Source organism: Amblyraja radiata, chromosome 8 (assembly GCF_010909765.2).
Source record: "Amblyraja radiata isolate CabotCenter1 chromosome 8, sAmbRad1.1.pri, whole genome shotgun sequence".
In the NCBI taxonomy this organism is placed as follows: Eukaryota; Metazoa; Chordata; class Chondrichthyes; order Rajiformes; family Rajidae; genus Amblyraja; species Amblyraja radiata.
In genome coordinates this window covers 28,141,853-28,156,635 of record NC_045963.1, presented here as the reverse complement: position 1 = coordinate 28,156,635, position 14,783 = coordinate 28,141,853, and the positions used below count along the sequence as shown (strand labels likewise).

The 14,783-nt window shown below is 46.0% G+C and overlaps 1 protein-coding gene across 1 annotated transcript in view; it reads left to right on the top strand.

Moving 5' to 3' along the window:
• Positions 1–14,783, top strand: part of rgs7 (regulator of G protein signaling 7) — a 301,511-nt gene that overhangs the window by 205,194 nt on the left and 81,534 nt on the right. The window contains exon 4 of the mRNA XM_033025461.1: positions 10,845–10,895. Within this exon, the coding sequence (XP_032881352.1) occupies positions 10,845–10,895 (51 nt within the window). The remainder of the gene's footprint in view (positions 1–10,844; positions 10,896–14,783) is intronic.

Below are 14,783 nucleotides of genomic sequence, written 5' to 3'. Positions count from 1 at the left end.
TCCATTCTCTCAGCATACGACAGTCCCGCCATCCCGGGAATTAACCTTGTAAACCTACGCTGCACTCCCTCAATAGCAAGAATGTCCTTCCTCAAATTAGGGGACCAAAACTGCACACAATACTCCAGGTGTGGTCTCACTAGAGCTCTGTACAACTGCAGAAGGACCTCTTTGCTCCTATATTCGGTACCGGTACCGGTGACTGAATTGTCTTAAGTTGTCTTCGGTTGTCGCTGACAGGGTCGTACCTTGTCGTAGCTTGTCGCAGGTGGACGTCCTAATGGGTTGACGTCGACTAGGTAATAGGTTGTGTAGATTGTCGTAGACATTGTCGTAGGGGGTACACAAAATTGCTGGAGGAACTCAGCGTGTGCAGCAGCATCTATGGAGCGAAGGAAATAGGCGACGTTTCGGGCCGAAACCCTTCTTCAGACTGATGGGGGGTGGGGAAAGAAAGAAGGAAAAAGGGGAGGAGGAGGAGCCCGAGGGCGGGCGGATGGGAGGGTGGGAGGAGACAGCTAGAGGGTGAAGGAAGGGGAGGGGACAGCACAGGCTAACCAAATTGGGGGAATTCAATGTTGATGCCATAAGGACGCAAGGACCCCAGACGGAATATGAGGTGCTGTTCCTCCAATTTCCGCTGTTGCTCACTCTGGCAATGGAGGAGACCCAGGACAGAGAGGTCGGATTGGGAATGGGAGGGGGAGTTGAAGTGCTGAGCCACCGGGAGGTCAGGTAGGTTAAGGCGGACTGAGCGGAGGTGTTCGGCGAAACGGTCGCCCAACCTACGCTTGGTCTCACCGATGTAAATTAGCTGACATCTAGAGCAGCGGATGCAGTAGATGAGGTTGGAGGAGATACAGGTGAACCTTTGTCGCACCTGGAACGACTGCTTGGGACCTTGAATGGAGTCGAGGGGGGAGGTGAAGGGACAGGTGTTGCATTTCTTGCGGTTGCAACGGAAAGTGCCCGGGGAGGGGGTGGTGCGGGAGGGAAGGGAAGAATTGACGAGGGAGTTGCGGAGGGAGCGGTCTTTGCGGAAGGCAGACATGGGGGGAGATGGGAAGATGTGGCGAGTGGTGGGGTCACGTTGGAGGTGGCGGAAATGGCGGAGGATTATGTGTTGTATTTTTCGGCTGGTGGGGTGAAAGGTGAGGACCAGAGGGACTCTGCCCTTGTTGCGTGTGCGGGGATGGGGAGAGAGAGCAGTGTTGCGGGGTATGGATGAGACCCTGGTGTGAGCCTCATCTATGGTGGCGGAGGGGAATCCCCGTTCCCTGAAGAACGAGGACATTTCCGATGCCCTGGTATGAAATGTCTCATCCTGGGAACAGATGCGGCGTAGGCGGAGGAATTGGGAGTAGGGGATGGAGTCTTTACAGGGGGCAGGGTGGGAAGACGTGTAGTCCAGATAGCCATGTGAGTCAGTGGGTTTATAATGTATGTCGGTCAGGAGTCTGTCCCCTGCGATGGAGATGGTGAGGTCAAGGAATGGTAGGGAAGTGTCGGAAATCGTCCAGGTGTATTGGAGTGCCGGATGGAAGTTGGTGGTGAAGTGGATGAAGTCAGTCAGTTGTGTGTGGGTGCAGGAGGTGGCACCAAAGCAGTCGTCAATGTGTGTCGTAGGGGGGTCCAGTCGCCGGTTTTCCGGTGACCTGCTACGACTGACAGTCGCCGGCAGTCACTGAAAAAATCGCCTAAGTGGGACAGGCCCTTGATCCACTGAGTTACTCCAGAACTTGGTGTATTTTTATTTGTAAACCAGCATCTGCAGTTCCGTTTCTGCATAGAACAGTGTTTCTACTTAGAACAGTGCAGCAGGGCTGTGCCTCTAAAGTCTAAAGAAATGGGGTTTGGTTATTTTTCCGAACTTAGTAGTTTTGAATTTAGAGTTAATTAAAAAGATGGGGATTACAATGTCTGAGTGGATATGTGAGAATAAAAAACATAAGAAAGAACGAAAAGCAAAGCAAAACTATTAAAGCGGTCAAACTTTGAAACTAATGTTGTGATGATTGCAGTGAGCAGCCTATTATTATTTAAAATACACACCTACAGTTCTCTGTCAATTGCTGCGCAATAATGTAGGAGGTTATTGAAACATTTATGATGTGTCATCTTCAGAGCTGAGCTGATGTGTAATGGTTAGAAATGGAAGGTTTGGAAGAACATGTAGGTGTGAATCTATAGGTTTAGGAGTGTCATTTTCTGGCATCCTTCAGGGCGACTGTGGACTGAAAAATATATCCATAAAAGGAGAGGGATCAGGTTTCCCGATTGCCAATAAATTGTAGCTTTGCACTGAGGTTTAGAGGCAGTGAGAAAAACAACTCAGATGTCAGTATGCATTAAAAGGTCAACGTGAAATTGAAACAGGGAGGCGGTCAGGCAACTATAAATCGTTGTTGCATCTGCACTTAGAAGTACAAGACAAACTGTTGTACCTTCTCCAGAAGAATACTAAGCAGTGAACTGCAGATGCTGGTTTATACCAAAGATAGACACAAAGTTCTGGAGTCGCTCAGCAGGTCAGGCAGCATCTCTGGAGCGAAAGGATGGGTGAACTAAACCTAAATGCTCAAGTGCTTGTAGATAATGTATAGTAAGATTATTACTGAACTGTATGCAAACAAAAGAATTTCACTGTACTTCGGTAAGTGTCAATAAAGTACCATTGAACCATTACCTGAACATAACTGGAATTAAATTCTTCCTGTCTAAGATATGGAGGCTGGGGTTCTTTATATCAAAAGCACTTCTGTGTTGTTGATTTTTCAAAACAAATGCAACTTACAGGCATTGATTGATGGTGAAAGGAAGGTCTTTGTGACATTGTAGAAACAAAAAACTGCCGGTGCTAGTTTATACCAAAGATAGACACACAGTGTTGGAGTAACTCAGCGGGTCAGGCAGCATCTCCAATATGAAGAAGGATCCCCGCCCTAAATGTCACCCATCCTTTTCATCCAGAGATGTTGCCTGACCCGCTGAGTTACTCCACCACTTTATGTCTATGTTTCTCTAAAGTTTTCTTATTCATGTACCTGTCCAAATGTCTTGAAATAGTGTTATTGTACCTGCTTCAACCACTTCCTCTGGCAGCTCATTCCACCTCTGTACCACCCGCTGTGTGAATCAAGTTGCCCCTCAGGATCATATTAAATCTTCTTCCTCTCATCTTCAACCTATGCCCTCTAGTTCTTGAATCGCCAGCCATGGGAAAAAGATTGTGTGCACCCCCCTATCTATACCCCTCATGAATACATGTACCTCCATAAGATTACCCTCCATGTCCTGCGCTCCAAGGGATAAAGTCCCAGCCTACCCAACCTCTCCTTATACCTCAGACCCTCAAGTCCTGGCAACATCCTCGTAAATCTTTTATATATTCTTTCTAGCTTAACTTTCCAGCCTATAACAGGGCGACCAAAATACATAATACACAAAGTGCAGCTTCACCAACTTCTCATACATCTGCAACGTAACATCCCACTTCTATACTCAATGCCTTGACCGATGAAGTCCTGTGTACCAAAAGCCTTATTCACCACCCTGACCTGTGGAACCACTGTCAGAGAATTATGCACATACTCATGGGTGTCTCTGCTCTACAACACTCCCCAGAGCTCTACCGATCAGTGTAACCTGCAGAACACTGTCACTGGAGGGACTGCCGTGGTTCAACTTGGTGGCTCACCACTAACTTCTCAAAGGCAATGAGGGATGGATAATGCCTTGCCAGCAGCTTCCATGTCTCAGTGGGTGATCATAGGCAGCTTGCCAATTACGTTTTATGAGGAAAGTCTAATCAGACAATGCTTATATGCAGTGGAGTTTAATAGACAAGTTACTTGATTAAAACATACAGGTGCACAACCTTTTATCCGAAAGCCTTGGGACCAGACACTTCTCAGATTTCGGAATATTTCGGATTTCCGAATGGAAGATTTTTAGCGTAGATTAGGTAGGTAGCGCGGGCGGCTTGAAAAGTCTGGAGCGGCTGCCTCCTCCCCGGAGACCGGGGAATCATTGTAAATCATTGCTTAAATGTTAGTCAGTTAGTTTGGAGGGATTTTATGTGGTGGGGGGGGGGGGTGAAGGGGGAAACTTTAATTCTTAGTCCCCTACCTGGTCGGAGAGGCGGGGAGCGGGCAATGCCTTACCGGGTCGCCGTGCAGTAAGCTCCGGAGCGCTGTGGCCGCCGACTCCCAACATCGCGGAGCTGGGGCTGCGGGCGTCCGGCCGCGGGCGGCGCTGGATGGAGCTCCGACCCCGGCAACTCTACTCCTGGCTGCGCGGCGCTCCAAAACCAGCGCAGCCCGCGGCCGGACGCCCGCAGCCCCAGCTCCGCGATGTTGGGAGTCGGCGGCGTCGCAGCGCTGGAATACCAGCGGGGAGCGGGCAATGCCTTACCGGGTCACCGTGCGGTAAGCTCCGGAGCGCTGTGGCCGCCGACACACAACATCGCGGAGCTGGGGCTGCGGGCATCCGGCCGCGGGCCGCGCTGGATTTGGAGCGTCGCGCAGCCAGGGGCAGAGTTGCCGGGGTCGGAGCTACAATCGGCGCCGGACGCCCGCAGCCCCAGCTCCGCGATGTTGGGAGTCGGCGGCCACAGCGCTCCGGAGCTTACCGCACGGCGACCCGGTAAGGCATTGCCCGCTCCCCGCCTCTCTGACCAGGTAGGGGACTAAGAATTAAAGTTTCCCCCTTCACATAAAAGCCCTCCAAACTAACTGACTAACATTTAAGCAATGATTTACAGATGTTTAAGTGTCTACCCGGTCTCGGGGAGGAGGCAGCCGCTACAGTAGTACAGACCTGGGTTGACCGTGGGTCGTTTCGGGTCAAGTTTGGCGCCAAACGCGAGCTTTGGTGTGCAGACGACATCCTGGAAAAAAATATCCGGTTTTCGGAGCTTTTCGGTTTCCGGAACTCCGATAAAAGGTTGTGCACCTGTATAAGATACTGATGGGACTTGTTCCAACATTCAATAAGATCAGGGAAGATCTGATTGTAAATTTACCTTCTCATTCCCACCAACCCATGGAATTCAAACAATTGTTAAACAAACCAAACTATGAACATTGATTTGTGAACTTCAAACTTCTGTCAACTGAGACCCTGTAAGTTGTACAGCATTGTTAGAGTGTCTTTGTTGTATTAAAAGTTTCAAGTATTAAAAGCTGGCACCTCCAATAGAGATAATAAACTGCCAGATCTTTCAAAAAACAATCCTAACTTGATCTGTGCTATAGGTGATTCCAGATGTGGTCATCCCTTAACTGGCCATAAAATAGCTTAATTCATTATTAGTCAGAAACCTTTCCCCAGGGTAGAAATGTCCAACACTTGTGGGCAGAGGTGAGAGGTGGAAAGTTTAATGGAGATGCATGGAACAAGTTTTATACACAGAGTGGTGGGGGCCTGGAACGCACTACTGCCAGGGGTGGCGGTGGAGGCAGATGCAATCATGGTGTTTAGAGGCTTTGTGATAATGAACATGGAAGTGCAAGTAATAGAAGGATGTGGATCATGTACAGGCAGATGAGATCAGTGTAACTTGGTACCATGTTCAGCATAGACACTGTGGGGTGAAGGGTCAGTTCCTGTGCTGTCTTCTTCTATGTTCTGAGTTCAATTAGATTTGGGCAATAAATGCCAACCTGGCTAGCAACAATCTCATTCCATGAACAAAATAAAATATTGGGAATGTCAAACATGGACATTCTAAAGATAATTAATATCCAGCAATTGTTCAAGGATTCAATAATGTAAATACTAGAAGATGAAATGCTAACATAATTAATTGAGACTGGATAATCATCAAAGCTCTCTGAAATTAATGATAAGATTGATGAGTTTTCATTCTTGTTAACAAGGGACATAAATAAGGCTTGATCTGGAATTGTTGTTTGTTACAGACTGGTATTTTAAACCCGACCTGTTAATTACTTGCTGTATGGAAATTGCATGATCAATAATTTATATCTACATTCTTAGGATCATGAAAGCAGCAAAGTTCACAGAAAACCAAATCTAAATACATATTGGAACATAAAAATTATCAACAAAACACGACTAGCAAATTAGAAGTTAATTCTTCAGAACGCCAGCTCTCCATTTGTACAATCGAAACATTTTGATTGCCTGCAATATCCCACCTGCAATTTATCCAAACAAGTCATAGAGACATACAGCGTGGAAACAGGCCCATTGGCCCAACTTGCCCACACCGACCAACATGTCCCACCTGCCCGTGTTTGACCCATATTGTATCATGTACCTGTTTAAATGTTATTTAAATGTTGCGATATTACCTGCCGCAACTACCTCCTCCAGCAGCTCGTTCCATGCACCCACCACCCCTTGCCTAAAAAAGTGACCCCTCAGGTTCTTATCAAATCTTTCAAATCAAAGTGATTTGAAATGAAATTCATCTTTGATTTAGATATAAATTTACATTAATGTATTTAGTATGGATCTGTATTTATAAATAGGCCTTTCATGACAAGGATTAGACTTGATGGGCCGAATGGCCTAATTCTGCTCATATAACATGAACATGAACATCCATTAATGCTTTTCTGTCAATAACAAACGCTTCAGCATTCTTGTCGCCTTATGATGTGAGAAATGTGATAATGCATGCAGATGCACAAAACATAGCATAAACAAGTGTGAAAATGACCTAGTTTAGCTCATTATTATTCTCACATGTACCGAGGTATTGTCACATGTACCGAGGTCCAGTCAAAGAAAAGACTATACATGAGCCGTAATCAAACCACCCACATTACACAGATAGAGGATGGGTACAGCATTTAGTGCAAGGTACAATATTAAACCTAACCTCCTCATTTAGCAGTTTTGCCATCGCTGAAATCAATCTGATGAACTTGTATTGCATTCTTACAATGGCAAATATATCAATATTTTTGGTATGGAAACCAAAACAGCAAAGGAGGTCTTCACGAGAAACTATGTGAAAGTCCAGCAGAGTTGTGCTGAAAATTGAAAAATCCTGGGAATACTCAGCAGGTCAGGTAGCATCTGTGGATAGAAATTTGTGGAATAAGTTCCAATGAAATGTTAATTCTGTATTCATAGATGCTGCCCGACCTGCTGAGAGTCACCATCTGCCCTGTTTTTATTCCTAGGAAGTATCACTTTTCACTGGTCTTGAAATGAGTGCAATTGGAACTTGTATATCCTACTCACAGAGCCCAGGTATAATGCCACATGCAAAACATGGCCACACATATTGTGCTTCACTGCCAATCACATCACATTATTGTCGAGAAGATAGACACAAAATGCTAGAGTAACTCAGTGGGGACAGGCAGCATCTCTGGACAGAAGGAAAGTGTGACGTTTCGGGTCGAAGGGTCACGACCCGAAATGTCACCCATTCCTTCCATCCCGAGATGCTGCCTGTCCCCACTGAGTTACTCCAGCATTTTGCATCTATTTTCGGTGTAAGCCAGCAAATGCAGTTCCTTCCTGCACATTATTGTCCAGCTTCGACTCGATGGGAGTGATAGGGCTGATGGGTGGTGGATTGCATTGTGTTGCAGTTAGATTTGTTAAACAGATTTAATGGTATTTCTATTATGAAGCACGCACCATTATACACCGGACAGTAATTGTCGTCAATCTTGTTTTAGTAAGTTCCAAAGTAGATTCATGGGCCTGTCCCACTTACACGACTTTTTCGGCGACTGCCGGCATCTGTCATAGGTCATTGCAGGTCGCCAAAGAATTTTAAACATGTTGAAACTCCAGCAGCTACAAGAACAAGGTACGACTCTTTGGGCGCCTACTCACGACCATACAGACTTCACCCCGCTACATGTCGCCGGGTGGTCATGAGTAGTCTCCTCAGTCGCCCAAAGAGTCGTAGCGTCTTTCTGGTCGCCACTGAATTTTAAACATGTTGAAAATTTTCGGCGACCTGCAACGACCTATAACGGGTGCCGGCAGTCACCGAAAAAGTCGCGTAAGTGGAACAGGCCATTAGGTTTGTAATTATTAGCTGCCGTAATTGAGGATTTCATTATTTTTGATTGCAAGTAATAGTAATCAGACACAGGGGCCATGCGAGTATGTATGCCTTTTATATCCAGAGAGGGTCCCTATATGCTAATATGAATACAGGTCCGCCACTTCCCTGTCCCGCCTGCAACTGGTCCAAAACGCCGCAGCGAGACTCCTGACGGGCACCCGAAAAAGGGACCACATCACCCCGATCCTGGCCTCTCTCCACTGGCTCCCTGTGCGGTTCCGTATACATTTCAAGACCCTCCTCTATGTCTACAAAGCCCTCAATGGGCTTGCCCCCTCCTACATTAAAAGTCTTCTCACCCACCACTCCACCTCCAGGTCCCTCAGATCGGCCGACTTGGGGCTGCTGAATATCCCGCGGTCTAGGCATAAGCTTAGGGGCGACCGCACCTTTGCGGTTGCAGCTCCTAGACTGTGGAACAGCATCCCCTTTCCCATCAGAACTGCTCCCTCCATCGACTCCTTTAAGTCAAGACTAAAATCTTATCTATACTCCCAAGCCTTTCCTGACGTCCACTGAGCGAGGGTTATATGTATATATGTAAGTAGTTTGTTTGTTTACACTATTCTTATAACAAATGTAAAGCATTTTGGCCAACGAGAGTTGTTTTTTAAATGTGCTATATAAATAAATGTGACTTGACTTGACTTGACATTGATTTTCCAGCACTCTTGTTTCCAGAGCCTTGCCGTATTATCCGTTTTGCCGGTCACAGCCTCGGCATAGCAGGCCTCGGAAGGCGGCTTTGGGAACGGATCTGCCGGCTCTGGACGGGCCGGAGTTCCAGAGCCCCAGCCTCAGGGGACAAATACGACCCACTGATAGGCTGCAGAAGTCCCGATGAGGTTGATATCGGTCGCCTCACCCGGCCTAGGCGCCACATTTTCACCTTGGTCTTCCAGGGGGGATTTCAAGTGCACTCTCGTAATTTTGTTCGAATTAAAGGAGGTGCCGGACCAACAGTTGCCAGAAAATCAGTGGTGGACGTGTACCCAATACAATTAGCTTAAGCTCCTACAACATATTGATTAAATGCTCGACCACAGCAGACTCCTATTCTATTTCGACCAAAGCTAATCGCTACAACCATGCGAAAAGCAGAAGTGAATACAGTGTCCATCTTGGACATGTTGCAGAGTGGCAAATGACTGATATCTAATTAAGCTCCCGAGCCTCTCGAATGAGATATAAATCTTCTTCCTTTGCCAGTGTGCACCTTGTCTATTTAATACCTTCTGGTTCCGTGACCTTCCTCCCAGAGTAAACAGCCTGTCGATACCGGTGGGTTTCTAAAATGCAGTTTCCTCTCTTAACATTTGCTTCCTGGTGTATTTTACAATAGTTGCTGTAAAGTTATTATGACACGAGCTGAAATTGATATGAAAGCTTTAAAATGTTTTTGTTTCTGAAGATGCTCTGCTTCTCTTCCAGTGTTGTACTCTTGGCAGATGAATAAATAGTCATAAACCATCCTATATCTGCAACAACTTTGGTCACATAAATATCTTAAAGATGTCTGCAATGTTTTAATCCTGTCTAATGTCTCAACATGTAAATAATTTAAGTGTCCTCTTCCAGAGACGCGCATGGTGGCGCAGCGGTAGAGTTGCTGCCTCACAACGCCAGAGACCCGGGTTCGATCCTGGCCTTGTCTGCTCTCCCTGGCAGAGAGTTTTGTATCTTCGTTCACCATGAATGGATGGCTGGCAGGTGGCTAATGTTGTTCCATTATTTGGGAAGAGCTGCAAAGATTAACCATAGAACTGCAGGCCAGTGAGCCAACGGTGGGAAAGTTATTGAAGGAGATAATGGGAACCAACACTTTGCAACGGTCAGGACTGATTAGGGACAGTGAGCATGGCTTTGTGCTTGTGAAATCATGCCTCACTAATTCGATTGAGTCTTATCTGGAGGTGAGCAAGAGTATTGATGAGTGCAGGGTGGTGTATGTTGTCTACATGGACATCAGGAAGGTCTTTGACAAGGTCCCAGATGGTGAGCTGGTTCTAAAGATTTGACTACACAGGATCCAGGGTTATTGTTGGTTGGCACGGACTTGGAGGTGTCGACAAGTCTAAAGTCGATTTTGTTCCCTGAAGGTGACGACTCTGGGAGAGAGGATGGTGAGGAAGGCGTGTGGCATGTTTTCCTTCATCAGTTGGGGCACTAAATGGAGAAGTTGGGATGTCATGTTACCACCATACCATGCACTAGGGGTATTGTGTGCAGTTCTGCAACAAGTTTACGAGGATGTTGCCAGGACTAGAGGGTGTGAGATATAGGGTGAGGTTGAGTAAGCTGGGTCTCTATTCCTTGGAGCACAGGAAGATGAGGGATGATCTTATAGGGGTGTACAAAATCATGAGAGGAATAGATTGGGTAGATGCACAAGTCTCTTGCCCAGAGTAGGGGAATCGAGGACCAGAGGACATAGGTTCAAGGTGAAGTGGAAAAGATTTAATAAGAATCTGAGGGGTAACTTTTTCACACAAAGGGTGGTGAGTCTATGGAACAAGCTCCCAGTGAGGAGCTCCCTGTGGAACTCCAGCTCAGACAGAGCCGACAGATCCGTTCCCATAGCCGACTACTGAATCCGACTTTGCAGGCCAGTGTCTTGCCCCCCCGAGGCCCTGACCTCTGTTGACCCGGCAAAACGGATAATCCAGAAAGGCTCTGAAACCAAGGGTGCCGGAAAATCAGTGGTGGGCCTGTATATGCCAGAAGAGGCACGATTACATTGGTTTCCCTTGACTCAATGTTGTTTTCTGTTTTATTTTAACAGGTGCAGATATTGTGCAATGGCTATTGAAGAATCTGAACATTGAAGACCAAGGTACAATTACTGAGATTCAAGCTGGCAAATCCACGTACAATCTGATAACTAAACCAAAGCATTTATTTTGTGAAAGTATGAAGTAACGAATCATTTCAAGCTGGATTTTTTTTCAGGTCCCCATATTGTACCCCATAGTGGTTGAGTTGCTGCCTTACAGCGCCAGAGACCGCAGCTCGATCCTGACAATGGGTGCTGTCTGTACTGGGTTTGTACGTTCCCCCCGAGACCTGTGTGGGTTTTCTCCGGGAGCACCGGTTTCCTCCCACATGCAAAGACGTACAGGTTTGTAGGCTAATTGGCTCGGTAAAATTGTAAATTGTCCCTAGTGTGTGTAGGATAGTGTTCGCTAGTTGGAGTGGACTAGTTTCCGTGGCTGTCGTTTTTTAGTGTAAACCAGCATCTGCAGTTCTTTGTTTCTGTGCTGTATTTCTTTGAAAAAAAATTAAATCTGGTATAGCCACCATTGCAGGTCTGATCCAAGCTACTTGTGTCCTCTTACATCACCATCTCCATGGCCATCGCTAGTTATGGACATGGAAGTTTTAGAGGGGTATGGAATAAGCTGAGGTGGGGCATTATGATCAGCATGGACAATTAGGGCTGAAGGGCCTGTTTCCGTGTAGTATGACTCTACGACCTTGATCTGTATCACAAAAGTTATTGTAGGTGATACCGGCATCATCTAGCGGCTTGTTGTGCATGAATGTGTCGGGCAGCGAACCAATGCTCAATGCCGATGGAGCATATGGATCACTTTCCCCACTGAAAGTACAGCATACGACACCTGAGCACTAGGTTTTGCCTGCATTACGGACTTCCTCTTACCTTACATGTTATAGGTTGTACACATTGTGTGCTCCTGCACCTGGGATCTTCGTCTATAGGGATTATAGATATAGAGTCATACAACGTGAACACAGGTCCTTTGGCCCAACTTTCCACACTGACCAACATGTCCCATGTACACTAGTCCCACCTGCCTGCATTTGACCCGTATCCCTCTAAACCTATCCTATCCATGTACCTGTCTAAATATTTTTAAAACATTGCGATAGTACCTGCCTCAACTACCTCCTCCGGTAGCTAATTCCATACACCTACCACCCTTTGTGTAAAAATGTTCCCCCTTAGGATCCTATTAAATTTTTACCCACTTACTTTAAACCTGTGCCCTCTGGTTCTCAATTTCCCCACTCTGGGCAAGATATATTATAACGTTCAACTAGTATCTAACCAATGACTGCAAGCAAACATATCTCGCCCAGATTCAATGCACCAGTCATGACTCATTTATCTGTATCTTTATCTGCTCTGACTTTATCTGCTCTGGCTTGGTGAACGCACTGTGGTGGATGTTTAATTTGTGTTTATTGTATGTTTTGTTTTTATTGATTCTGTGTATGACTGCAGGCAACATAATTTCGTTCAGACCGAAAGGTCTGAATGACAATAAAGGAATCTAATCTAATTAATCTAATCTAATCTAATTCCATTCATTTCGTCCTTCAGAGGTGCTGACTGTTCTTGTATCCCTTGATGTGCCGCACGGATTTCTAACTTCTGTGAGGGAGAGATTGGGCAGGCTAGGACTATATTTCACACTGAATTGGGTGATGGGTATATGGAATGAGCTGCCAGAAGAAGGCACAAAACAGCACTGAAAGACAGGTAAATGGATAGGAAAGGTTTGGAGGGATATGGGCCAAACATGGACAAATGGGACTAGCTTAGATGGGACATTTCAGTCAGCAGGGACGAGTTGGGCCGAAGGGCCTGTTTCTGTGCTGTGTGACTCGATGACTCTCATTGAAATATTGGGGCAACATTTCATCTGCACGATAATTCTCTGATATATTTTGTTGCTTAACTTCAGTTTCATTGGCTTCAATAGAAATATTAATTTTCTTCCCCCACTGGCACCAGAATGGGATCTGGAAATGCAACTATGCCTCCCGTGGCTGTGTTAAGTTATGAGCCCAGAACACTGGCTTCTGGCCAGAGACAGCCGCATCTCAGCATGGCTGCTGTGACTGTCACTGGCAACCGGTGGTGGGATGGAAGACATGCTGTCATTGAGGAAGAACATCAGGGTCCTTTCCATTGCAGTCAATGAGTCTTTCTATGGCTGAGCTTTGAAACGTAGTGATCCACACTCTGTCAGTGTTGACTGTGCCTGATATTTTGCAACTACGCTCCTCTTCCTGCAACACCCAAAATTGGAAATGCAGGAAAAAACAAATGTCACAAAATGCTGGAGTAACTCAGCGAGTCAGGCAACATCTCTGGAGAGCTTGGATAGGTGACATTTCAGGTCGGGACCCTTCTTCAGACTGGAAACATCTCAAAACGTCATCTATCCATGTTCTCCAGAGATGCTGCCTTTCCCTCTGAGTTACTCCAGCACTTTGTGTTCTTTTGTGTAAATCAACACTTGCAGTTCTTTGTTTCAACAAAAAAAATGTATTTATTAGTATGAAAACAAAGCAGGAAATGGGGTGTGGCTGATGCCTCAAAATAATATATTGAATACAATAGAAGAGAGAACTGTGAAAGAGGGTTAGAAACATAGAAAATAGGTGCAGGAGTTGGCCATTCGGCCCTTCGAGCCTGCACCGCCATTCAATATGATCATGGCTGATCATCCAACTCAGTATCCCGTACCTGCCTTCTCTCCATACTCCTTGATCCCTTTAGCCACAAGGGCCACATCTAACTCACTCTTAAATATAGCCAATGAACTGGCCTCAACTACCTTCTGTGGCAGAGAGTTCCAGAGATTCACCACTCTCTGTGTGAAAAATGTTTTTCTCATCTCAGTCCTAAAGGATTTCCCCTCTATCCTTAAGCTGTGACCCCCTAGTTCTGGCCTTTCCCAACATCGGGAACAATCTTCCTGCATCTAGCCTGTCCAACCCCTTAAGAATTTTGTAAGTTTCTATAAGATCCCCCCTCAATCTTCTAAATTCTAGCGTGTACAAGCCTAGTCTATCCAGTCTTTCCTCATATGAAAGTCCTGCCATCCCAGGAATCAGTCTGGTGAACCTTCTCTGTACTCCCTCTATGGCAAGAATGTCTTTCCTCAGATTAGGAGACCAAAACTGTATGCAATACTCCAGGTGTGGTCTCACCAAGACCCTGTACAACTGCAGTAGACCCTCCCTGCTCTTATACTCAAATCCTTTTGCTATGAATGCTAACATACCATTTGCTTTCTTCACTGCCTGCTGCACCTGCATGCCTACTTTCAATGACTGGTGTACCATGACACCCAGGTCTCGTTGCATCTCCCCTTTTCCTAATCGGCCACCATTCAGATAATAATCTTAATCGGCCACCATTCAGATATGGTGCCTTCTCACCATATCCCTTGACTCCTCTATCTAGTAGACAATAGACAATAATACAGATAGTGACACCATTGCTGGTATTGGTGTGAGGAGAAATGATGGGCAGGGTCTTCCCTGCTGTTCTTTAAATAATTCCCAGGGATTCATTAATTCTCTTGAAACCTTTAACATAAGAGACAAAGAGTGATACAGTGTGGAAACAGCCCTTTCGGCCCAACTTGCCCACACCGGCCAACATGTTCCAGCTACATTAGTCCCACCTTTCCGCATTTGGTCCATATTACAAAGTAAACATGCAGGTACAGCAGGCAGTGAAGAAAGCAAATGACATATTACTTCATAACAAGAGGAATTGAGTATAGGAGTAAAGAGGTCCTTCTGCAGTTGATCAGGGCCCTGGTGAGACCACATTTGGAGTAATGTGTGCAATTTTGGTCTCCTAATTTGAGGAAGGACATCCTTGCCATTGAGGCAGTGCAGCATAGGTTCACGAGGTTCATCCCCGGGATGGTGGGACTGTCATATGAGGAAAGATTGG